Raw genomic sequence first — 26,061 nt, 5'->3', positions numbered from 1 at the left:
TCATCATGCTCAACAGCCACAGATCTAAAGAAAAAGCGGTAAAAGGTAGTAAAAGTATAAAATTCCCTTTGCAGAGTTTTTTTTAATCGTGTTGTTCTAAGAACACGAAAAAACAATTTTTAGAATGCACTGGTTTAAAGAAAAAACCTTAAGATTACCTTTAACTACACTTTATTTCTATTCTGAGAATTAAGGGCCTAGGTCTTTTAACTGGATAGAAGGAAGAAGATCGAAAATATTTAAGTATCAGTTATCCATTAACGTACATTCTGCAAATGTACACTTTACTACAAGTATCATGGGCTCCGACAAAGGTTGAAAAGTGGGAGGGGCCAAGGGAAAATTTAACACCCGTAACAAAAGATTTTGAAAAAAAACTCTATTGTTTTTTTTCCGGCCCCCCCCCCTTCTTCGGAGGTCCTGAGTATGAAGATGATGGCCAAACTGGAAGCATAATTTTTCATTTTGTGCCTGGCATATTTTGTGCCATTTTATTGTATTTCTACAAATTTAAGGTAAAAATATGCTAGTTAGTTAATTTTAAGTAAGCTAATAATGATCATTAAGAGAAAGTGCTGTATTATAACTAGTGTGAGGTGGCTTCATTCCACTTGATATAAATTAAGGTGTATTAAAAGAAGTAGCACGTTATACGTTGTTATATAAAGACAAGTAAAAAAGTTTTTGACTGATTTCTATTATCTGATCTGGGTTTTCTACGTTGCAAAGAATACCACCAGTTGGTAATAAAGCCAAGTTATTTTCTCGAGTGGTTACAGCAGCGAAAATTACGAGTGTATTACTCGAGGAGTAATACAGCAGCGAAAAAACTAACTTCAACCCACTTTTTTAAACATGAAAAAGTGTGCTACGAAAGTCGAGAAATGTTAGAATTTCTTGCAATATCTGTTTGTTAAAAGCTGGTTTGTCTAATTGCTTTAATCGTCGTGTTATCAAACCTTGTTATTAATCAGTGCTCATGTTCGACTTTGTTCCTATCAACGCAAAAATACGTGAGTGGCACTCGCAGGCATACCCTACAATCGGATAGAATTAACATAAACCTTCAAAAATAACGCTTTCGAAGCTATTCACAACATAGCAATTCCCAAAACTTGGCCTATATTGTTTTATAACGTGTTTCGAGGGTACCGAAATGGATGTAAAAATGAGATGACAGTAATCCTTATGCAATATCAAATTTTGTTCTATTCTACATCTCTAAGCGATGGGAGTGATACAAAAAAATGAACCCAAACCCATTGCCATATAACTACTGTTATTTGGAAGGAAACAAACTATATACAACTTTGGTTAACCGTTGTTAAATAGACTTAATCCAAAAGTATTATAACCAAAGTATTACAGCTCAGGCATAAGATGTATTTTTTTAAAGGCATATTGCATAAGTCCTTTTGAACCATGTTTTTATGTTCTTCATATCCCTCGCCTTTTTAAGAAATGTCTCGTTTCATACAGGAACAGTTTTAGAGTCTAAAGAAAACACAACATTGCAATTCTGCAGGCAAATTCTGCGAATAACTTGTGCTTACAGGCACAAATAAATTTTAGTAAGGGCTTTACAAGAATTCTGGAAAAAATTAATATATTTCACATTATATTATCGATATGACAAAACTAACAAGAAACGTTCGACAGCAAAATCGTAACTAAACATAAGATAACATCCACATCAAAGTTTCTTGAAAGATTGATTCGATTTGGGCATAATGCCAAAGAACATATATTTCTCTTAAAATCTAAAGTTGTAAGCTGAGACAAGCAATATAGGCAAACCTGTAAACGGAAATTAAGCAAACTTAACAACTCAGGCCAATTAAATATCGTGACGGTGATTATTAACTGCAAAAAGATAAAAATATGAATTCTATTTGAACTAAAAACTAAATTATGTTTTACCTTCTGGAAATCGAAACAACCAAATAAATGAGGGATGCATCTAGGAAAATTTCTTGTTTGTTGTTTAACTTCGAGAAAACATGAAGCAAACAAACATTAAATGCACAAAGCGAGATGTGCAAATATCTATTCAAAGAGTCCCGAAAATTTTTTTACTTTAAAAGCAAATATTTGTTCAAAGTTAACTTCACCCCACAGCACGATATTACGTACGAAACGATTGTGTATGGCAATCAAATCATCAGTATGGGGGTAAAGTCGAATGGATGGGACTGTAATTTTTTACGTCCTTACAATGGGAACTGCCCTATGCAGCTTGCGCAGTGGTGTAGAGTAAAGCCTGGTTCATAGTTCTGAACTTATTAGCTTACGCTAAATTCTGCACATGGGTAAGCTTTGAAGCATATGCCTTTTCATCTTGCATATCCAAAAAGCGTAAACACGTACGTTTTCCGCATGTCCATGCGGGAAACTTGAAACGTTACGCCATAAGCTTTTTCGGTTCATAGTTTCCAGACATGCGGTCGAGGAATTTTCCTCTTGCCCTTCTACTTGTATGGAGAAAAAATAAAAAGAACAGCAAACATGCTGGTATATTCTACCTACAAATACTTTACGAACCGTTTGCGGGGATTGTGCCGTTATTGTCAACGATTCGCGTTTGATGTCAATGATTCCGGTATAAATAGCCATTTTTCTTGCTCCTGTCCAATAATTTAATATTTGTCCCGATTTCTTACTCTGGGTTCCAGACCGACGGTCCTCTAGCAAGGAATCATACATGTGGGGGTATTTGTGTATCTCTTCACAAAGTTTTCCTTCAAAATCGGCCATTGCTAAGAAATTTTCCGTACGGAAGGCAAAAAAAGTTGAAGATTTCTCAACTCGATAAGTTCAAGGCATACGGGTTTGCGGAAAACAGAATAAACTTCCGTACGCAAGACCTATGCCTCTGATATGGGGCGAAATTTAGCGTACGCTAGCTCTTTGGCAAGCCGACACCAGACAAGCTGGCGCCTCCCGCAGAGAAATAAGGCGTACGGGTAAAAGTTTTGATGTAATGCATCGACTATGAACTGGGCTTAAGGGGGCGACCGCCCCCCCAACCAAGCTTCAAAACGTTGCTGTCGGAAATTTCATGAAGTCCAACAACTCCTTGTCGGAATCTTCTGTGAAAAAATAGAGGGTCGTGTCATGATATGTTGTCAAAGGTCACGGTCAAATTACGCCAGGAAACAAAGTTCAAGTTGTACAACTTGCATAGATGTAAGGTTATACTGAAATACCCAATAACCTGGGTACAAGTACCAAAGTCCTAAAATTGCCTTTAGTGATATTTTAAAGTTGGAGTTGCATCTAATTCAATTCAACATGTCAAATTACGCCAGGAAACAAAGTTTAAGTTGTATAACTTGCATAGTTGTAAGGTTATACTGAAATACCCAACAGTAACCTGGGTACAAGTACCAAAGTCCTAAAATTGCCTTTAGTGATATTTTAAAGTTGGAGTTGCATCTTATTCAATTCAACACGTCAAATCACGCCAGGAAACAATGATGTTTTAGTATTTTTTTATTCAGTTAGCAAGCTATTTCTGATAAAATCATCAAAGTCAAAGGTAAGAAGTTTGCTGACCGTGCATTTTTCACACTTTCTGAAATATTTATTCCGGTCATTTTCCGGATTGTAACCAAGACTTAAAATGATCAGTGGCCTCTATTTTCATGATTTAAAAATTTTGGTTAGGCAGTTTGCTAGATGGCTATGCAAAATTCCCTGTCTATTATGTAGGGTTATCAACAAAATTATGCTCTTGGATTGGCAGCGTAGCCATGCTCGTCCATAAAACCCTTAAATTAAACCCTGGTTTACCTTAAATTAAATTAAACCTTAAATTAAACCTTAAATTAAACCCATGTGATCATGAAGATCTACTTTCAACAGATTCATTAAAGCATAGTTTAACAGATTCATTTGAGAGCATTGTCACGCTGCTGCAGATATCTTCAACACTGCCTGTTTCTTCTGTTAAAGACGAGAGAGCCTTCAGCTGCTTAAAACATATCTAGACATATCTGTGAAGCACAATGGCAACAGTCACAATAAATAGAGAGGTTGTAGTTGATCTCACCGTAAGAGAGCTTCAAAAGCCGTTCTTGGATACGAAAACTAGGAAATTATTTTGATACTGAGCCAAGTACAGTGTTGTTTGCTTTATGCCTTTTTATTATTTAAATTGAAAGAGATATGTCTTTACATATTTTGTTGGTGAGGGCCTTGTATTATTTGCAGTGTTGTAATGATATATAAGTAGCTTATATATTTCCATTGGTATTTGACTTTGATGTTTCTCATGCTCTAGATGTAAACGGTTGCAAAGTATCAGTCAAAAAGCAATGACATTTTCTTAATGAAGAAATTTGTCGGGATTCAGCAGATATTCGCCCCGCCACGAGAAATCCCTAGCTATGCCACTGAGCTTGCAGCCTGTAAAAACTATAAAGGCACCCTAGAAACCCCGTTTCTCCAATTTACCACCAAATCAAAGGTGTTTAGGGCGGTGATAAGCACCGCGGAGCGTTGGTAAAAGTGGGGGGGGGGGCTAAAACCGTATAAAAAGAGGCTTTACTGTTAGTTTATTACTTAGTATTTGTCATTTTTTTGCAAAAAGTGGGGAGGGGGGGGGGGCTTTCTGTGATAAGTATTATGACAAAACTTTTGACGACCGAGAGGCGGCATTTTTGTGACAAAGTGACTTACAGCTCAAGCTATATCTGATACATAAGTTTTCTTCGAGGAAAAGTTTCCTCTTGCAAATGGCGCACGAGATTCCCAAGAAAACAACAGGATTTCCAGAGATTTTCAGATAAAACGATAGGATTTCCAACAAGGTGTATGAGATTTTTATTGAGTTATCTGCCATTCCCTTTTCCCCTAGCATCAAAACTATTCTTCTTACGATACTGTTAACGATTCCAAAACGCATTTAAATCTACACAAGCTTCAACTACACAAAATGTCTTCTGCTTACAATATTACCTTGCTCTGTATGTTCACGTCCGTTATTACACTGGGTACCAGCGAGCCAAAATCTGACTACCGCCGAAATGAGATAGAGGGTCGACCACACCCTTTAGACCACACCCATTTCCTGGCCACACCCGATTTTCTAAAATGATTATTGCTTTCTATAATTTCTTATGTAGACCATTTTCTAGAGACAAGCAGTGCTTTACTGAAATTTCATGTATCCTTACAACAAGTTTGAGAAGAAATAAATAATAATCTTATTCAATATTCTGAGGATGGCTATTCTGAAAAAATTACGGCATTTAGCCATAGAATTAGAAAAAAAGATACATTTGGCAGAATTTTGAAGTGTCGCCTAAACTCGCATTTAGTCGCACAATTACTTATGAAAATCAGACCTGTTGAAAATTATAAGTTTAAAAAGCCAGATAAAATTTGCAATTATTGAAAGCAGCTTTTGTTAAAGGGCCTCTCCAGCCTAAAAAAATGTTTTTTATTGACTAAAAAGTTAGCATCTGGTGCGTGTATTATGGCAAAGTCGTTATTTTTGCGAAAATCCAACTACTACTCAACTGAGTGGTAGTCAACTCGGTTGTTCATTGGTTGTCAACAAAATTTCTATGCATCCCCCCCAGGTTAGCTGTGATTTCTAATGATTTGATTGATTTAGGCAGACTACTGATCAGTGCAGCTCGAATCCACTACACACCGACTCAACCCCCCTAGGTAGCAAGCCATGATTTCATCATTCCCCCATTCATCAAGCCTAAGGAATAAAAAATGTTTCTGTGGAAATTTCAGGCATGTTTCTAGGAAAGAATGCTTGGTTTGCAGCGCGATCAAATCTTTTCAATTTCTAACTATGGTTTAATTAAAGTAGTAGGATAAACTTGAAAATGATCCTTGTTTCTATAATTTTTGAATAAAATCTGAATACCGCTTGAGCGGTAATGGCGGTAGTCTGGATCCGCCACTGACCAGAGCCACACAATTGCAAGCGCGTAAATAGAAAAAAAGCGAAGAAGCAGAGAAAATCTAGCTGAGAAGAAGGAAAAATTTTTCTAATTAGTTTCTCAACCTATTATATCTTCATGTTGCAGCGCCCAAAAACTGCTTTGCAATTCATTAACAGCTGCCGTAAAGTTTTATAAACTGGCAAGTAAAGGCAATTTTTGTGTCAATCTTTCAGCTGGGAGCCTCCGCAACAACTCCCTTTACAATCGGCATACTGGGCATGCGTAAGTTACAGTATTTATAACACGTAAGCAGAGATTAAATCCTATTATAAGAGGAGGGAGAGGGGGGGGGGGGGGTTATATTCCTAAAGGTTGGAGTCTTGGTATTTCGTGCCTAATCACCATTTGCAATGGCTAAGACAATCTTTATCAATGGTCATCGTTTTAACGCGCAGGTTTGCCGTGGATTCGATGACGATCTGAAAGACATAGTCACGAAATAGGTCTTTTAGGGGAGCCGTCCCCAGCACTCCCTACTTCAACCCAGTGAACATTTCAAAAGACTACTGCTGGATGAGGGGGTTAATAGTGTAATAAGCTTAAACGGAACCCCCAACCTCTTTCGGTAATAAACTGCCAAAATTGATGTCGCGGCATGCTTCTTGCCAACATTCAGGAACTCTGGTCTCCACCTGTGATATTTCGCGGAAGGAATGGCAATTGCTGCAGTGAATGCGACTCACTCCAAAATCCCAAAATATACCCCTTATCCCAGTCTGTTGTTTGACGAACAACAAAGAATTCACCGTAAAACTCAAATTAACTTTAAATGTTTGCATCTATTCTGGCGTCAAACTGTCTGTACTAATGCTATTTTCATATAGCTTCCTTTTTCAAAATTCTATCCTTCATGCTAATCGGAACAAAATAAGATCGGATAATCACGTTTACACGACATCGCGTACGTTTTTATCCGTTTAAGTTCACTATATGTATGCTTTCATGACAGGTTTTGCTTAAAACTGGGAAAATATGAAGAAACGCAAGGGGCTGTTTGGAGAGTTGAAAACAGATTGTCAGGAAGAGACCGGGTGGTTGCTATTTTGGCTGGAAAAAACATGAAGTGGATTTAGATTTTTCCAAAGTACTTCCCTTTGGTTTTTACAGCTCCGCAAAGAGACTGACTTTATCATTATGCTTTTTGCATAGCTAATGGTGTAAACAACAGCTTCCATTCATATTAAAGGTAACATAAAAGGGCCACGTGAGGAGGAGCCTCTCATCTGAACCTTTACTCTGCAAAGTAGTGGGCGGGGTTTTTCGGGTTCCAGGAATGTCGCCGGACGGTCTGCCTTGCAGAAGGAGGACAGATGTAAAGATATCACATTTATCTGTTGTGTCTGAGCGCATTTGCTCATCAGTTATAATTCTCAAAGGCTACTTAAGCTAAAAAAATATCTGCAAGCGACACTTCACCATCGGCCGGCTGATAAGCTTCATCGTCACAGACAATAAATGTATGTTTTAGGCTAAAAGGATCGACTTTACAGACAAAAACGAAAATATATAAAACATAATAGATCCTGGATACCTTCAACTTTCACTTGCACAGTAGCGTTGCAAAAATGGACTTGCGAACGTTTGAATTTTCTCGCAAGGTGTGTGTCAACCATGTTTTGGTCCAAATGTAAAAGACGTGGAAATTCCCAAAATGCTGGAGGTATAAATCTAATGCAATTTGCACAAGAAGGCATGAAATAAGCGGTGCTCTTTTAGGTAAAAGGATCAGAGCCCCTTGAAACAAAGCACACGACTCTGCTATTGGAGAATAGCTGATGACAAAAAAGATCAAGAAAAGCGAAGATGCCAGGACTGCAGTAGTATTTGCAACGGTTTATTGTCTTTACTTGCAGGTGGGATCAGAAATACAGTGAAAATCTAATGAGGGCATTTTAATGTTCCACCGCAAAGACTTATTGCTAGACGTCGTGCAGCTTATCCGTTGTGCTAAATTAATTAAACTTGTCTCTGTTGGCAATGCAGAGGCTCATTAGAATTTTCATATTCGATTTAAATGATAAAAAGTAATGTATGAATTTGGTTAGGCACAAAGTAAGATGGACACATAGCCTCACGCCCAGGCAGAGCCGCACAGGAGTGCAAAGGAAGGGGTGTGGGGAGTGTCACAACCCCCACAATTCTAGCCATTTGGTCCTGTACGAATTATGGTGAAAATTCTCATACTCATAAATAACAAAGTCAGTCCTCGCTACAGCTCTGGGATCGAATGAACATCAAAAAGTGCCTGTCCAGTCCCAACCAATGTGTTAAGCTTCCCGAGTTCGGCGAGTCAATGCGAAACGAGTCTTGGGCGCCTGTGTATACGAGGCGAGTTTCTAAGCGCCTGTACGGTTTTACTCAAGAGTATCATGATATCAACCTAACAAGGCCAGAAAAATTTAAATATTCTTGAATTCTATGGCATAAAATAAACCATGCTGGAAATTATAGTAAATTATGCGATTTGATACAAAACGAAACAAACATTTCATAAAAGTATAAGGAACATTACAAAAAGCTAAGGATGAGGTTCTAGAAAAAAGGATGATACCCACGCACAGAAAATCGTTACAGTTGGCAATGTGTTGGTGAAACATCTCTTGATTAACTTCGAAAGTTACAAAACCATGCTCTTGGATGGCCCACGGTCAGGGAACTACTTATCTTGAAACCCTTAAGATGGCGCCGTCCTATATGAGTGACGTGTTCACGAGGGTTAGCGAAACAACCTCTCGCATACTCTGGATTTTGATATTAACCTAAGAGCAATATTGAGGGCATCAGCCGGTCAGAAAAGTTTCTCATTCAGAGGGGCAAGTCTCTGTAATGGGTTGAAAGATCTCTTAAAAAGTCAACCAACTCTAAAGAAATTTAAGGAAGGGCTGATAAAATCGCATTAGTATTTAAATATAATATTTATTAATCTTATTTCTTCTAATCTTATTTTATTATATTTATTACATTTATTTGTGTCGTGAAAATTTTCTAATTACCAAAGGGTGAGCAGGGCTCGCACATCGATTCTAAAGTGGGAGGGAGGGCAAAAAAGGGGGTTACCTATTTAATACCTAAAAGGGGGATTTAATGCATACAGTTAGCAAGAAAAATAGAGGCCGTGGCCTCCGCCCCCCTGTGGCGCGGGCCCTGGTAAGGGTGCTAAAAATCACGGTGGCAAAAAGTTCGGAGAGATGTAAATCAAGCAATTAATTCAACACATGGACCAAATGTAATTACTCGTGATGTTCAAAGGTTGTCTTGGCCTGAAATAATTTCTTCTACCTCTATAAAAGGATCAAAATTGAAAATCTTGATGGCCATGTTATTGAAACTGACGCTTAACAGCCTTCCATTTCCCATTGGTCATAAAGTCATAAAGTTTTCCTTACATTTACACTTCTTTACGGCATGTCCACTATAAAAATACACACCGTTTTATAAGAAAAACAAAATTATTGCTGGGCCTTAATAATCTTAAAAATTGGTAATTGTATGCTCCTGCTTGAAATCATTCTTATGTCATTCTTAAGAGAAAATTGGAAACGATACCATTGTCATGAAACCATTGCGAGAAACGAATATTCCTCCGACTTTGGCGTGAAAGCTACCCTTGTCTTGTTTGGTCAAAAAGCTCAATTTGATAAAAAGGCAAATTTCAAAATTTCACCAATTTCAAGCCTCAATGATACATCTACACCTACCAATATACCGAGCAGGGGCGTAGCTACCGGGGGTGTAATTTTTCATGAGCTTGTCGGTAAATCTTTAGTTAATGCATGAAATAACTGATTTGTCGGTAAAATCATCTATCGGTAGGTGAAATAGTACCTTAATTTCTCCCCATTTATGTCTTCGTCGGTAAAATACTACTCATGACTCTCCGACCCCCCTAGTTTGGAAGATCAAGCTACGCCACTGATACTGAGTGATTCTTATAAACCTTATTACCATTAAAATTTGCAATCCCTGGAATCAACGAAATACTGAAGGTTGACAAATTTTCATAGAGAAAACTAATGTTATGCCAGAAACTTGAGAAAATATTTACCTGACAATTTAAAAGCGTCAACAATTTCCATCAAGTTTCAGAGGAATGAATCTACCTGTCTAAATGGCGCCTGGGGGACTTCCTGGCGCACCTAAAAATGGATAAGCAAGCGATCGTTTCTTGTAATCTGAAACACAAAATCACCAGCAAATATACGGAACAAATTCGACATACGGACCAAATACAAATAGGCGATTAGAGTGAAAGAGCTTTATCGAGTGAAAAGTAGCTTTATCGAGTGCCTGGGGCAGTTCCGTTTACATGACTTGGAGTAAACAACTGTACTAATTGAAATTTAACAAACATAGACGTTTCAACCAGTTCAAACCATTACCGCACCAAAAATAAACTTCATCTGAAATTTGAAAAATCACTTCGAAACTACGAAACTATTAGGCCTACCTATCCGAAGATTTTCGCTGAAATTGAAGGATGTTACAAAGACAGGATTGCAAGTTATCGTGTAGGCATATCCTGTTTAGCTTGACTCTCTGATCACATGTGGGTTGAAAGAGCAGAAATGGCCTTCCAATAGCAAATGTGTTAGAGTCGGCCGCGAGTACCAGAAATAAGAAGTTCTCTCTCGAACGAAATAAGAGCTGAGCCTGCTAGTAATTTGTTCTCTAGATAATCAGAAAAGACTGTTCTTAGGCATAGTCAAATCTGAAAGTTGTCAACGGCAGTGTCATAAAGAGCACAACAAGGCCCGACGATCTACTCTATTACTCTTACTGACATATAAAGAATCGACATCAACTTACCTTCAAACGCACATACCCCTCAATCAATAACATTACATTGCCTGTTTGTTAAGTCTGTTTCCAGATTCTTTACGATTACAGTAATATTTCGCTGGGGTTGGATTACGTTGTCACGATTGTATTTGTGTGTGAAAGCAACAAGGACGATATCTAAGTGTCATGTGGAGACAATGACAAGTCAACGCAGCTGGCTTCTTGATATCCCGCCTTCAGATTTAACCCAGGTTAAGGTGGTAACTTTGATTCAGCTATTGGTTTTTTATGAAGATTGATAGCTGGATTTTCAGAGTAGGGGCGTCGCCTAAAGGGGGTAGGGCGGTCATGCTGGTTATAGGGAGACGCTGTATCTTTTTTCATCGGCACATAAAGGATTTTGGTTGGGGAAAAGAAACAAATTGTTCTTCTTGCCCCGGCGAAACGACTGGACATTTTCACTGAACATGCACTGGGCAAATGTCCAGCGTAAATGTTGCGTCGTTTTGCCACATGTTGAGCTTTGTTCAGTCGATTTTGAAGGCAGTCAAAAATGTTCAGTGGACAGGATTGAATTTCTTTTGTTCATAGATGTTGTAGAGAAATGTTCAGTCGTTTTGCCATTCCACTGATCATTGTCCAGTCCGTGCACGTGCAACTGATATAATGGATTGGATTTGGCGCGAATTTTTAACGACGAGTCTTCTGAAGAGCTTAGCTTTAGTTCCAATGAGAAATACGAAGGCAGAGGGCGCGAGTACGGTGATTGTGACGCAGTTTTCCCGCGCGCATTCTACCACAGTGCAAAAGTCCACTGGACAATGTTCAGTCGTTTTGCCAGAGTTTTACCCTGTAACATAACTGTAACACTTTTAATGAATTAACATTTCTGTAGCAGCTGAACTTTCAAAGCCTAGCGCTAAAATACCTGAAATTGAATTTTTTAACTACTGAATATTGAATTAGAAACGCATGAAAACAGCATACGAAACCACGAGACACGCCCTTTTGTCCGCAGAAATGATTTATGTACCTCTCGAAAAAACATGGCGACCATCGAGTTAAACGTTTGGGGGTACATGTGTTAATTTCTCTATGGAAGAGACCCTTTTAGTATGCATTCAAAATGCATGAAAGCTGATATTTAATTCTTCAGCTTTGTTGACCATGCTGAGAAAACAAGAGCTTGTTTTCTTTCTCTGATGATATTGTCATTCTTGATATGACCCGCAGCGAAGAAGGGGAAATCGCTAAAAATCCTATTGTTTAATCTGAAAATCCCGAGAAATTATATTGCTTCGTGGAAATCTTGAACACTATTTGCAAGAGTGAATTGCCTCATCGATCAAAGGAGACTTGTAGTGGTAAATGCGTTTTCTTTTGCACGTGGTGACTGTAGAATTTATATTAGTTTGTAATAGGGTTATGTTCACGATTTTGAACCACAACAAAAAACTCCTTTTTAGAATCATTTTTAGGATCTGCCTTGAAATAATATGTTCTATCAGTTTTGAGACAAAGCTTGTTACATGACTGGTATCATCAGTGCTTTTAAAAGTCATTCAGGCTTCGTATATCGTGCCATAGACAATAAGATAGTATAAGAAGGTTGATTACTATTGATATCTAATGGTACTAAAAGAAAGGCCTGTTCTCAATTTAGATCTGACTTGCTGTCATAAAATGTAAGATTAAAATATTACATATGGTTGTTATTGGCGAATGAAGAAACATTACTGCTTCACTGCTTCGCGACGTTTCTGGAAGGTCAAAACTTTTCAGTTGAAGCAATGGCTTTATCATTATGGTCCTACAATGATCCCCAATGCTGCCTTGAAAGATAACCTCAATGAAAACAGCGTTGTCAAACGTTCTTTAGACTGTAGACCCAAATAATTTATCTTGGAACAGGCCAATGAACCCCTGATTTTGTCTGTTATCCACTAAGGAACAGGCAGGGGACTTGAATAAAAGGCAGGGGGAGGGCAGGCTTGAATAAAAGAGCACATGAAAAATAAATCCAAGCTACTAACAATTCTTTTGTAACTGTCATTTTGTTTCGATCTTCTGTAGGTATCTTGAAAATCGGCTAACTTTTGACCTAAGAAATTTCTTTAAAAGTTTGAGACGTCGTCATGAATAGGCTTTGACAAGTGTCCTAGTACAGTCAGAATTTCATATGAATCTTTTGATATAAACGGCCGATGTCAAGGGCACTTCTATGAAAAGGGCACTTTAGCCCTCTTGCCCCTCCCATCAAAAGGCAACAAGGGGGTTGACCCCACGCCATCTCCGGCGTCCCTGCATCCGATGCGTGACACTAAGTATGTACAATCACGTCCAGTTAAGGTCGAGAAGGCAGCAGATGTCCGCTGCCATGAGACCTGGAGACTCGTCAAGGTACATAAATAGGCAAAATCTGGACCTAATGCAAAATTAACAGGGCTTTCCTGACAGCAGTCTCGCTAGTATCAATTTCTTACCAGTCTTAATGAATTGAAGTGAGTGAGGTGTACTTGCTAAAAATCAACAAATGCAGAACGAAAAGCCTAGTGGAAATTTGGGCATTTCAATTTACTTCATTTGATTGTTATAGACAGAATCTTTTTGTTCAAACCATCAACGTTGCATATGCTTTAGACACAAGGTCATTTACACAAAGCAAAATCTTTTTGAAGCATTCACTGTAAACTGCCATATACTAGAGTGAAACATTTTACAGTCACCATAAACAGGCTGAGTGAGTTATCCGGTTACACTAATCACTGAGTTTTCAAAAACATCTTACAGCAAAAAGGCACAGGAAACAAAAATGTAACTTGGTAGAGCCATCACTTACCTTGATACCCTTGATTGATAATCTTAGTATACTTTAGCATCCCTGTATGATCTTCCTGATTTTATCAGCATCGTTTCTCACACTTTCATTGTTTGGCTCGATTTTCAAAGCAGCTTCGTAGTCACTTAAAGCTGTAAGATATGCAGAATATCGCGTAAAACACAACAGTTTCGAAAGCTTTTAGCTTTAGTGCGTGCTTTGGCAATTTATAACACTCTCTAATTTTACAAAGTATCAAAGAAAAATTCTAACAAATCTGTAGGGTCAGGAGTGTGGTTGTTTAGGGTTACTTTCAAGGGACATATCTTTGACAGGAATAGGACCGATATACTTGAGATTTCCCTTGCAATTGTTTCTAGCAACAAAGTACATAAAATAGTTCACAAATATAAGATTATATAATTTCTAGTATGCTGGACATTAATCCAGAAAAAGTAAAGCACTTGAAAACAATTTCTAGCAAAGAATACGCTCGAAATGGTGGCCACCAGGCGTACCACTTAGCAATGTAACGCAATCCCGAAATATTTTTTTTTAAATAAGATTATGCTATTTCAATAACAAGGAAATTGAAAAAGTTTAAAAAGGAACGCAAACAAAAGTAATTTGGAGCAAGATCCAGCGAAAAGAAGAATCAAAGAATTTTCCATCCCAGGGCAGGTCCCTCCTGCGGGGTTCGAATCTTCTGCATGCCCCCCAGCATCCTCGTGAATTTATTTCTGTACTGAAATTGTTGGGCCTCCTAAATGTATGCGATTTCAATTTTTTCTCGAAAGATTTAATTTTTTCTACAGAAAATCTTCATAGCTTTCAGAAATCTACTTTGATGACTTTCTAACATCATTTCTATAAAAACAATATTTTACAAACTTAAGGATGATGAATTGCAAATCAGTCGTCTCTCTGAGTTTGCAAATCAGCCATAAAAACCTATTTTGTTTTACAGTAGATATGAAAATAGCATGAAGCGTATTATTAATTGAAGTTTTTTCTCTTCACAAGAATTCGATTTTAACTGTGTCTACCTGCTTCCTTAAAGACATCACGTGCTTTTTTAGTGTTATCGACTGCGACATTGCAAATTTCGTATGACACAATGGTGGAAAGTCGCTAATAAAAAAAATGAAAAGTAAAGGACCTAATAATGAGGCTCAAGGTCTAATAATAAGGACCCCAAGAGTGAAATCCAACAGTCGCTACAGTGAAGCTCACTTTAACCCGCTGTTTCCTCCTAGATGAAGTCTAAAATAAACCGTAAACCATTTATAAGAAGTTCGTAGGCTTGTGTGCAATTTAATAAATCGCGAGGAAGCTAATCAGACAATTTAACTACCTTTCAGACTAGCAAGGAATTTCTCGAACAAAGTTGCAGTTTTAATTTATTTTGACTAGAAGACCTACTTAAGTATGTGTTGCTTGTTGTTCTCTCAAAAACAGAATTTTCAAAAGTTGCATAATTACTTAGGTCTTAATTTAAGTTAGATTACCTAAAAATTGAAACGTCTTTACCATTTTCCATTGGAAAGCAATGTTACATTGCATACGAAATTTCCTGTAAAAAGTTTTCGTAGCTTCTTTATTGGTTTTTTTGTGGTAACTTTATGAAGGTTATTTTTAGAATCGTGTAAATCGTTTAATAATGGTGACTGGATCATGTTTCCAATGTTGTGGTGGAAAAAAGCTACAATACTTGTCAAAAGTCTTTGGAACACCTTGCGGTCAATAAAAGATTTTGATGAAATAAAGGTTTCCGGCCGTAAGATACAAAAATATCCCCCTCCTTCTCAAAAAAATATTAGTTTTAAAGCCAATTTCTTACCCTAGCTGACAGAGCTACATTGGGTGAATTTAAGCTTTAGAACTGTTGTTATTCAATATTGTTTCGAAGGGGAGAGGGGGATGCATTGTGTTTGTTTTTTGAAGGTATTATACTGTCACAGAGACCCTTAGTGATTTTAAAACATACAAATTGCAACATACTATACAGGTAACAGGCCACTGCAACACACTATGCTAAATGTAGTTTGGTTTTCGTATCGCAGCCTACGGAAATGATGATATTGGCCTATTTCTTGGAATGAAAATCAACAACAAGTGTCATATGGTGAATGAAATATTTTTCATTTTGGCGTGGCAGTTTCGGCGACAGCATCAAGAGCTCGTTTGCTTTGCTCAGGTTTGATTATTTTTATGAATAGTATGCAGTGATGTACCTAGACAATTTTGTTTGGGGGAGTTCAGAAAAAAAGTGACCAACTTTACTTGTTTGACCGATTTTTTCTCCATAGAAAATTCATTAACAATGAAATAGATGACCATATACACACTTAATGATAACAAGTAAGAGCAAATGATTGCATGAAAATATAAGGAGATTATGTTTGCGGAAACAAATATTCCTGGAGTTCGCGTTTTTTGGTGAATCCATGAGCATCTTTTTGCGAAAAGCCAATTTTAAGGAAATCTGCAAAAATGAAATGCAGCTTCTTTTGAGCTCCTCATAAAAATAATTTCAGCTTATAATATGTCCGCTAATCTATAAAATTTTATAAGAGTTAAAGGGGCAAATGTGGCTGGAAGGCCGCCGAGAGGTTTTAGAGGCTCAGGGGCAAAATAAAAAGACGACACCCTTCAGATTAGCTTAAAATGCATCTCAGAAAATTTCTTGCAGTTGTTCCTTGCAGTCATTTCTTAAAGTCGATAGCTTGCTCCTTATAGCAAGTTATTTGCGATACACTCTTTTTTTGTACGAACCAGTGACTTCGAGTTCAGGCTGACTGTCTTTCTTGAAAATCTGAAGGTTGATTGTTCTTAATTTGTTCTTAAATTAATTGATAGTGCGATTGCTAGCGTTTTGTTCAGGCCTTATTTGCCAACAAAGTAAGTGAGACAGCCTTCATATGCCCGCAGGTTTGAATATTTACCGAAAAAGAACCCACATATGGCTAAAAGTCCTCGTTTTTTAGATAAAACGTTGTTCAAAATTGCATTTTACAGTAGCTGGTTCTTAATTTGTTTTCAACTTTTGACCAATTTGAGGCTCGTGTTCTTATAAATATGTTCTTATAAAAAAGAGTGTATCACAAAAACGAAAGTTGACTATGACCAACCATGACCAATAAAATGAATGAATTATAGGTTGAAATTTGGTCAAACTTTCTAATTGATGCTAAGGTTCCCGCTGCATGACCAACTTTATTGAAGTCTGTAGACATTGTTGGGCTTGACGTCCCCCACGCCCCCCCCCTTAATCGGCACATTCCTGATTTTATGGTGCTTCGTATAATGCACATATGTCAATATCGACGTTCTTATGGAAATTGCTTCTTCTTTTTACTAAAAAAAGGGTCCTGCTCATCTTTAGAAGATAAAAAGTTTTACTCACCAGGAACAAAATCTTCTGCTTTAAAATGCGCGGTGCCCCTCCTGATAAGAGCAATGGACCTGGATTTGGCATTGGCTGGAACAGGTGGATCCAGAAGATTCAAAGCCTAAAAACGTTTAAAAAGAATTCTCCAAAAATCGTTGTATGAGACTTTACACGAACATCTAGGCCTGGAATCGACTTTATCAGACTTAAAGAGCTAGATTCATTTCCTTGAAACAATATGTAATATTGCCATAAATATAAAAAAATAAACAAAACTGCAGAAACATCAGCTACTTAGTTGCTTTTCTTTAAACTGCCACTGCACTTGAAAATGCAAGCGAAATATCAATATCTTCCAAAAGTTTTGGTAATTCTGTCTACCTCTTGTGACAAAACAATTATGGCCTCCATCTAATACCCATATGCCTATTCAATTAGCCTTCCAATCTAAGGTATAGTTTTAAATACGCTTCACACATTGCTTTTGCAAGTTATACACAGTAAGAAAAATGAGACGGTGCTAACCATTGTTGTGTCTTGAATACATTCATTGTATTGCTTCATGTGCAAATGACAGGCAGCTCGGTTGTTGTATAAACTTGGCCAGGTAAAGGAAAACAGGTCGACGTACGATTATATAGATAACCTGCGAAAGCCTTAAAGATTGATAATCTTAAGGCTCATTATTTGAAGTTACTCCGCAATTCAGGTGAGAATATCAAAATTAGTGATAAAAATCCTAGTAAAAAACACAAGATTAAATTTATATATCAAGCTTTATCGTGATTTAAACAACATAATTCTACCAAGCACATTTATCATTTGTTTCTTGCTACACAAAAAGCTTAAAGCATAGCAAGCAGACGCAAATGTGAAAATGAATGTACGAAAAGATACGAAGGATCTGAACTATTCAAGACTATTGCAGCCGTAAATGCGTTTATGGCTGCAATAAAATTCTCTTGCTTGTAAAAATTTCTGCAATATGAAAATAAATATTGAATGACTATAGCGTCACGGGTTAATTGTATCGAGTTAATCCAATTGTACTAAAACTATTTTGCTTCTTTCTTTTGCGAGAAAAGCAGGAATATCAACTATTATGAAAGCGTAACCAATTCGAACGTGTTTCCAGTGAAGATTGAAATATGTGAACCAGTGGAAGTAAACACGTTTATCGTATCACATCAACCTCAAAAAGGGAATAAACCACATTCCCAGCAAGCATATAAAACTATAAATCCTGGCATCAAATATTCTCCAATCAATTAAGTGTGTACCTCCCTTTGTCCTTCAACCATGTCGGGTTCATCTCTTCCATATCCATTTTGGTCTGTGTATCTGCTTTGATTTTCTTCATTTCAGCTACTTTCTCTAGCCACTAAAATGCAAAATAGTCAGGTGAATTTGTTATGATTTTGGAAAGGATATACGAGCACAGTATCAGCAATAGCTAATATCTAATAAATGGCTTATCTCTAATGGCGTATTGAAAAAACGCACCGCTTCTTCTTCGGGGGCCTTAGATTCACGTGATGGAGTCACGAAAGCACGTGGTGTAAACTTGAGTTGTATTGTACCGGCAGCTCTTGGTGGTGGAATGCTCCGACTCTCTTTTGCTTTTTTTTCTTAAAGAAAAATTAGAAGAATTAAAATTCGAGTGCAAAATTAGCTATACAAACTATTAAGGAAATACAGGCATGAGCAGTATCTAACATAACGGTTAGTGACTTTGGATTTTCTTCTCGCGTTCTTATGAATGAAGGCAAACAGCTTATCTTTTCCTGACATTCTTATAATCATCAACTATGGAAAAAACCATTGTAAACAAGGTCTATAAATGAGTATTAAGAAGGCACCAACCAATACCCTAAACTGCTAACAGATATTTAACTGTATGAAAACCAGGCTAGGTTAATCTGGCAAATGTAGGTGACCATGTGCGGGTTTTTATCTGTACACCGTTGCATAACTCTATGTATTACAATAGGGAGAAAATCATATAATCAAATAGAGAATAGGACATAAACAACAGTTTCCTTTTACATAACACTCAAATGAAGCAATCGTAACTAAGCCAATACTCCGTTAGATATCTTGAACGACAGCTTTATATTTTAATGAATATCTTCAAATAGAATTGAAATCAATTGAAGTCTCTGTTCAAGGCAGATTATTAAAAGTGCAAACGCACAGATAGAAACTAACAAACCTTGTTTCTGTCTTGAGTCGTTTTTTCCGCCATTCTGTGAAAAAAGCTCTTCACCAGTAGGTGTTCCACTTGATGCCATGCTAATATCGTCTTGATTTTCATTTCCTGCAGCTGTTTTCCAATCCTCAAGCTCGTTGTTTGTTCTTTTAATTTCTTTATCTTTTACGGCCTTGATCTTTGATCTTTCTTCCTCCTCAACCTAAAAATGTCAGACGACCTCACTTTCGATTTACTAGTTTCAGTCCACGTTGATTTGATCATCAATGCCCTTTTGGTTATTAACAAAGGAATGTAGAATAAAGGTGGATTTCCACTTCACAGTATGGAAGGAAAGCGGAAAGCAGAAAACGGTTCGGAAAGTTTCTGCTCATCAATTTCCACGTGGCTTCCTTTCCATTCCCATTTCGTGCAATGAAACATGCCCAAGGAAGAGGAAAGGAGGCCTGTTTATACTAAACAGCTTTATGATGCTTTTTCTTTTCCAAAAGGGAAAAAGTTAAAAGTTTAAAAAGTTAAAAGTTTAAAAAGTTAAAAGAGGAAGAAATATGAGAAGAGCATATGTGTGAAACATGTCTCAAGAAAAAAGCAAAAGGGAAAGTTTCACCCAGGGAAATATGAAATTACAAGTGTTGCAATGAAAAAAACAGAGAGGCCTTCTCGAAAAATTTCTCAAAAAGGATAGCAAAAAGTCGAAAAGGATTCACTATTGGCATTTACAAGGGGGGCTCTACAACTCTGCCTGCTTCCACCGATGATAATATTTCAGAATGACCGTGACACAGTTCGAAGCACAGCTTGTTGCTAAAGCTATGACGCAATGTCTCGAACATGATTGGTTGAGAGGTCAAACGGTATGAATTCGGTGGAAAGAAGTTGCCTTGATTTCAACTTTCAAAAACGGAAAGCGGTACGGTCGGCGTTTCGTATACATGTTTGTAATTCGCTAAAAAATGCGAAGTAAAAACTATACAAAAGTTTTGCGTTTGCTATCTTTTTGGGCAATTCTTTTACGTCAAACAGATATTCCTTTCAAGAGTTCGATAGATTTGACATTTCGTACTTACGGTTGTCTCCAGCGAAAGCAAAAGGTTTTTTTCAACGAGAAAGAATGAGAAAGAACGGGAAAGATAGGGAAAGAACGGGAAAGAACGGGAAAGAACGGGAAAGAACGGGAAAAAACGGGAAATAACGCGAAAGAACGGGAAAGAACGCGAAAGAACGGGAAAGAACGCGAAAGAACGGGAAAGAACGGGAAAGAGCGGGAAAGAACGGGAAGAGAATGGGAAGAGAATGGGAAAGCCCGACATCATTACCAATCTGCGATACGTAAAATTGAGTTCTAAATTATGTCTCTGAAATTCGGACAAACAGTGAATATTACAAAAGTACAAACTACATCCATCTGTTTGCAAATACGCAATGGGGACAAAACCATTATCTACAACTGATGCCGTTTGCGCCAAGCTGAGTTGAAATGCCTAGTTTTGCGTCGGACATATCAACATCCTAAATATTTTCATATCCCTAAGAAGGTTTAATTATGACAGGCATATATTGAGAAAGGTCTAAACGTGCTTATTACTAATGCTGATTCCAGTCACTCTAACTTTGCAATCATACATGAGACTAATCTAATGGGAATATTTTCTAAAGGGAAACAGTACTGGCTGGGACACCTTAGCCAGATAAAACCTTATGTTCTATAAGAAATTTGCTACAAGAACAAGTACTAGACATCCCAGAAAAAAATTCTTAACATCCAGCTTCAAAAGGGTTATACCTTCAGCAAAAGTGTATAATATTATATCAAAACTTTTTCACAATATAAAGAATGATATGTAGGTTCCTAAATTTTAATGACACAAGTAATGACATGAAACCAGACACTCTTGAAAAACAATGAGTACTGAAAACTGCTGCAGGATTAGGTAACTGGGGTATGTCAATTCCAGTTTCTTTTGGTAAATATAATGGATGTTTTCTATACAAAGCAGTTTTGCTTAAATGTAAAATAAAACTCCTCGATCTGAAAAACTCTCCTAATCTTTTCAATCAAATGGTTCGCTTTAGGTTGAAGATAAATTTGATTTCCTGCTCACCATGTCTACTATATAAAAAGTATTGAGACATCACCATAGAATTTGTTGTGTGAAATATCCAACAGTAAGAGTGTGATATATGCAAAACCTTTCCATTTGGCCAGTGATTCAAGAGTACATGTTTGAAAATAATTCAAGGATGGCAGGTTTGAAAATAATTCAAGGATAACAAAAGGATGCCTACAAAAAACAAAAAGGACCAGAGGAGACACGATGTTACAATGTTGAATACATTACTGTATTTTACAAAGGTTTGCTAAGTTTTCTAGTATTTGAAAGCTGGACTAGTGAAGTAAAAATTATCAAAAGCCAAACGGTGGTGCTGGTGGTGGGAGGGTGTGTGGCACATTTTGTTATAAAATACAAAGTTAGCAATATTGTGTATGAAGCAGTTTTACCCTCATTTGCTGTTTCACAGCAAATTTCTGCTGTTGGTCCCTCTCAGTGGCTCTTCTTTCCTGCTGCCTCAAAGCTCTTTCTTGGGAGAAAGCCACAGCTTCATCTCGCTTCATTTTTGAAAATCCTTTCTCCTTGAATTTTTCATGCTGAATATGTTCCCAAATGACATCTGGTTCTTTCTTCTCAAGTTGAAATGTAATCTGACCACTACTTATTGTTGCTTTGGATTTTGAGTCTTCCACTGGCGCAGCAAGGAATACTTCAAATATGTAAGGTGGAAAGCTTACCTGTAATACAAGTTCAGCAAATAGACTATGATAGTTAAACAAGGATGGACTGAAATAAAAGACCAACCAGCTGAAGTGTATCAGTGATGAGAACCAAGAACCAGTATCTGACCAGATGCTATGGTGGCATAGAAAGTGAGGCAATGGTAGTAGCAGAGGCACCACACAGAAAGATTTTGTTTAATCCTGATAAAATTCAATATGGGTTTGATAAAAGTAATAAACCCATGGTATGCAAATGTGCTTGGAGTTTTTAATGATAACATTCAGCATAAGGTCCTGTCATGTCAATTTGATGACAGCAAGTGTGGATAATGTTTCAGCCAGTCAGCATAACTTTCCAACCAACCTTTGCCAACAACATTCTTTGCAATTTTCATTCAGAGTTTCGACATCAAATCAAAGGAGAACATGTTGAAAAATTAATCCCATCTCCCTGACAATCCTGCCTTTTTAATTATTCAGCATTAAATTAGAAAGTTTAATCAATAAGCCTCAGCAGGAATAAAAGAGAGAATATGGTAATGGTCATTTTGTCAAAGAGATATATGCAAGAAAGCTTCATTTTTTTGCATTGTCATGTATTCAAGTCTCTTTTTGAGTGTGAATCATGTTTGCATCTGACAGTTGTGTCGATTTGAAGTATCATTAGTTGTCAAATTTTAACAAAAATTTAATGTTAATTAGAGTGTAGTTCAGGTTTTTATAATATTAGAAATAGAATAGCAATTTTGCAACAAGTATGCAAGAAATACTTTTAAAGCAACATAGCATTCCAGTCATGATACAATGTAAGAGAGATGCTTACCTTTATGTACTCATTTGTGCTAAATATATCTGCCTTGTGCCCTGGGACACCCTTGAGTGGAACTTTGATCTGGATGATTGTTGATGTCTGTGACCACTCAAAATCTTGCACTTGAATAGGCATCTTTGCAAGGGCAATGCAGTCAAGATGCGTTCTGTTTAAAGAAACAAAATTTTAGAAATGCTCTATTAGAATCAGTAAAGCATCTTGAATACACAACTAGCCATCTGGAGAAGACTAGATAAGTAAAAAATTTAACCATGATCTTTATTGCATCATCTTGTAACTTTATGCAATGTAAATTTAAGCATCATCTTGCAACAAAGAATTTGTTTTTCTTGAGCAGCATTTCCATTTTTCATAGATAAAAGTTGCCATTAGATTGGACTTGTCCTTATAATTGTGATTGCAAATTATTTTATTTAACTACTACTAATTTTTATTCATTGCAGATGAAATCTTTTTGCTTTCATCGGTTCTCTGAATGGCTAATTTGGTACTTGAGGGTCTTAAATCAGAGAAACTTGGTATTTCAAGCAATTTGTCGAAGTTCTTTGTTCACTTTTTTAAATTTACCTCTCATTCAACTCTTCTTACTCCCTTTTTATATTTAATCCTGTTGGTCAGGACTTGAGAAAATTTTGATGAGATGATGATTTATCATACACCAAAGCAAATGTATTTCTGTTCCATGTTTCTTTCAAAAAATGGTGAGCAGATACAAACAACCTTCTAACATTTTCGAGTAGTTGATAAAAGTAAAAAAAAAACATTTTAAGGCCATTTCAATCTGTTTACTATTTTTTTAGCACTCATTCCTAAAATTTTTATCACTGTTTGTTAAAATTTCTTGCTCAACATCATGTTGCTCAACATCAACATCAAAGCTTTTATCTTCTCCCATATTAAAGGAAAATGGGGGGGGGGGGGTCTCTACTTGCTAGTTGAACAAAACACCAAGGATGCTGTTGAAGTAAGTTTATTTGGAAAGCATTACCACAAAATAATAAAATTTTCAAATTTTTCGAAAAAATATTTTTGCTTAAGAGAGGTTGTAGCCTTCTAATCCCCTAATGTTTTGTCCCTTTCTCTTACATTTTACCTCAAGCTACTGCAGCCCTGAATAAAACTTTACTCATCTGAAATGTCAATTGTATGCAGGCCTTTTGGTAAGAAATAGCCCGTACGCAAGTGGCCCATCGCTAGCATGATTTCTCCTGTGCGAGCGATAGCTCTGACAGTGAAAAAATTGTTCCTGTTATAAAGGTATCTTTGTTTGAGGTAATATCAAATGAAAATGAATGACTACGATGATTTGTAATGCACTCCAAGAAAGACTAAATCCTCTTTATAAGTGTGCTTCGTTTATGAACTTTATGTACATCATAGAGATGTTATTGCCGGCTGATCGCAAAATGTTGTTTCAGACCTTTTATAAATGCTTTAACTGCCCAGAAATTGTTTCAAGTGCTAATGTAGTTCAAATACTAAGTACCTAAAGTATTCATAAACATTTGCGGTGGAAAAGGCCTGAGCAGAAGGATGCTGGATACAAGATAAATTAGTTCTACTTAGGACACTGTTGGATACAGCTTGATCTGGAATCACCAGAGAGAATAACTACACTACCAGGACAACATTATTGCAACACCTTAACCAAAATGGCATTCAAAAAAATTTGAAGTTTTGCAAATTTATATCTAACTTTACGCGGAAACATTCCCCTAAAAAATAAACAAAATCGTGCTAAATCAGGAAACAAATTCTTTGAAATTTATTGAGAATTTCGAAATGCTTAAAATTACAATATTAACGTAAGAAATTAAACAGCTTTAAGAAAAAATATCTGCCGTGGTAAAATCATATCTGCCGTAGTGTATATACACAACGTAGATCATTAAAGATAAAAAACCAACTTGAGAATATTGACCAACTTGAGAACTTTTACGTTTATGACGAAGATAAATTGATACAAATTTAAAGAAGTGTAACTTCAGTTAAAACACTAGCCAACACACTCATCGACAATCATTGCAACTCAAGACATTCAACTCAATCATTGCAGTTGCAGTCATCCATCAATCAGTTGTTAAGCTTTTTGACTTTTTTTAAAACTTTCGTCTCATTTGTTTGATTAGCAAGAGTAAGCAGGACGACATAAAACATAAAAAAATCAAAATATGGTTTTAGAAAACATATTTCGATGAATTTAAGTTATAGAAATTCTTCTTTTACCTTTACATTATTTTGTACTTGTACAGCCTATAAAGCGCCATAATCGCCATTAGGAGATCCCGTTTCCAAAAGCAACGAAGCCTCTCATTCGTGTCGACAGAACCACTGACAAGAAACTCCGAAGGCGCCAACCGTCGGCGGGTGCACAGTGAGACGAATTTGAGCAAAGCAAAACGATGATAAGGCTCCAAAATATTGCAAAATGCAATTTTTAGATAAATTATATGCCAAATAATTTTGCTATGGCGGCTATTTCAAACTCGCTTACTTCTACTTGGATGTTAAACTTTGTATCAACTATCCAGTGCAAAGAGGCCTTTACTCTCTTTTTTAATAGTTTAACCCATCTATAGGACCTCCAACGAAGGGGGGCGGGGAACTCTTTTGCTAGACGATAGAGCTTTTTTCAAAATTTTATGCTATAATTGTTAAATTTTTCCTTGGTCTTCCAACTTTCCAACATGCATCAGAGCCCATGACCTCCTTATACAGATGAAATCAAATTTAAAATTCAAAATATCAAATTGAAATCTAAAAAACGTTTTTAACTCTTTCAAATAAGGGGCTGGATCACCGGCTAGGTTTACTAGAATTGCAGAAAATCTTTGCTTCGTTCACTCAGTTTTTAGTTTTTCAGGTCAACATATCTGGAGGTCTGGCAATAAGTGTTTTATTAAAAGAAAAACTTTTTAACTTTGCCTGTCTGTTGTAATCTATCAACATATTTGATTTAAAAGATAGATTTAGAAAAAGCAAAAGACAAGGCAACTAAATCACTCTACACAAAAGTATTAAATGGGTTAACCGATTTCTGTTTTCACCCGAGTTGCCACTACTGGTAATCCAGTGCATATCAGATCCGGTATCATTCAGATTTGAATGGTAGACCACTACAAAATTTATGCCATAAGCAAGATAAGCAACTTGATCACATCGAGAAAATCACCGAATCGCGTAATTTGCGAGATTACAATAAGGAACTTTTTCGTACAGACCTTTTAGATTGGAGTCTTTCAGAAGAAGATACCTTTAATGCTTTAGCCAGGCAAATTTTGAGTTAATCTATA

At 36.7% G+C, this 26,061-nt stretch overlaps 1 protein-coding gene across 4 annotated transcripts in view; it reads right to left on the bottom strand.

Moving 5' to 3' along the window:
• Window positions 1–25,150, bottom strand: part of LOC135696314 (dynein axonemal assembly factor 4) — a 29,697-nt gene extending 4,547 nt beyond the window's left edge. Inside the window, exons 1-11 of one of the 4 annotated variants that reach the window (XM_065215681.2) lie at window positions 24,995–25,150; window positions 22,760–22,913; window positions 21,664–21,951; window positions 19,167–19,365; window positions 18,458–18,582; window positions 18,235–18,335; window positions 17,852–17,932; window positions 17,480–17,552; window positions 16,970–17,075; window positions 13,585–13,715; window positions 810–3,089 (exon numbers count right to left, since the gene is read on the bottom strand). In XM_065215681.2, the coding sequence (XP_065071753.1) occupies window positions 13,618–13,715; window positions 16,970–17,075; window positions 17,480–17,552; window positions 17,852–17,932; window positions 18,235–18,335; window positions 18,458–18,582; window positions 19,167–19,365; window positions 21,664–21,951; window positions 22,760–22,882 (1,194 nt within the window). In that variant the 5' untranslated portion in view covers window positions 22,883–22,913; window positions 24,995–25,150 and the 3' untranslated portion in view covers window positions 810–3,089; window positions 13,585–13,617. The other 3 variants (XM_065215680.2, XM_065215678.2, XM_065215679.2) reach the window with 3 other exon arrangements.
• Between the last annotated feature and the right edge of the window lie 911 nt (window positions 25,151–26,061).

The sequence above is a fragment of the Rhopilema esculentum genome, chromosome 14 (genome assembly GCF_057945365.1).
Source record: "Rhopilema esculentum isolate cy_ngs chromosome 14, ASM5794536v1, whole genome shotgun sequence".
In the NCBI taxonomy this organism is placed as follows: domain Eukaryota; kingdom Metazoa; phylum Cnidaria; class Scyphozoa; order Rhizostomeae; family Rhizostomatidae; genus Rhopilema; species Rhopilema esculentum.
This window is presented reverse-complemented; position numbering and strand designations above follow the sequence as displayed.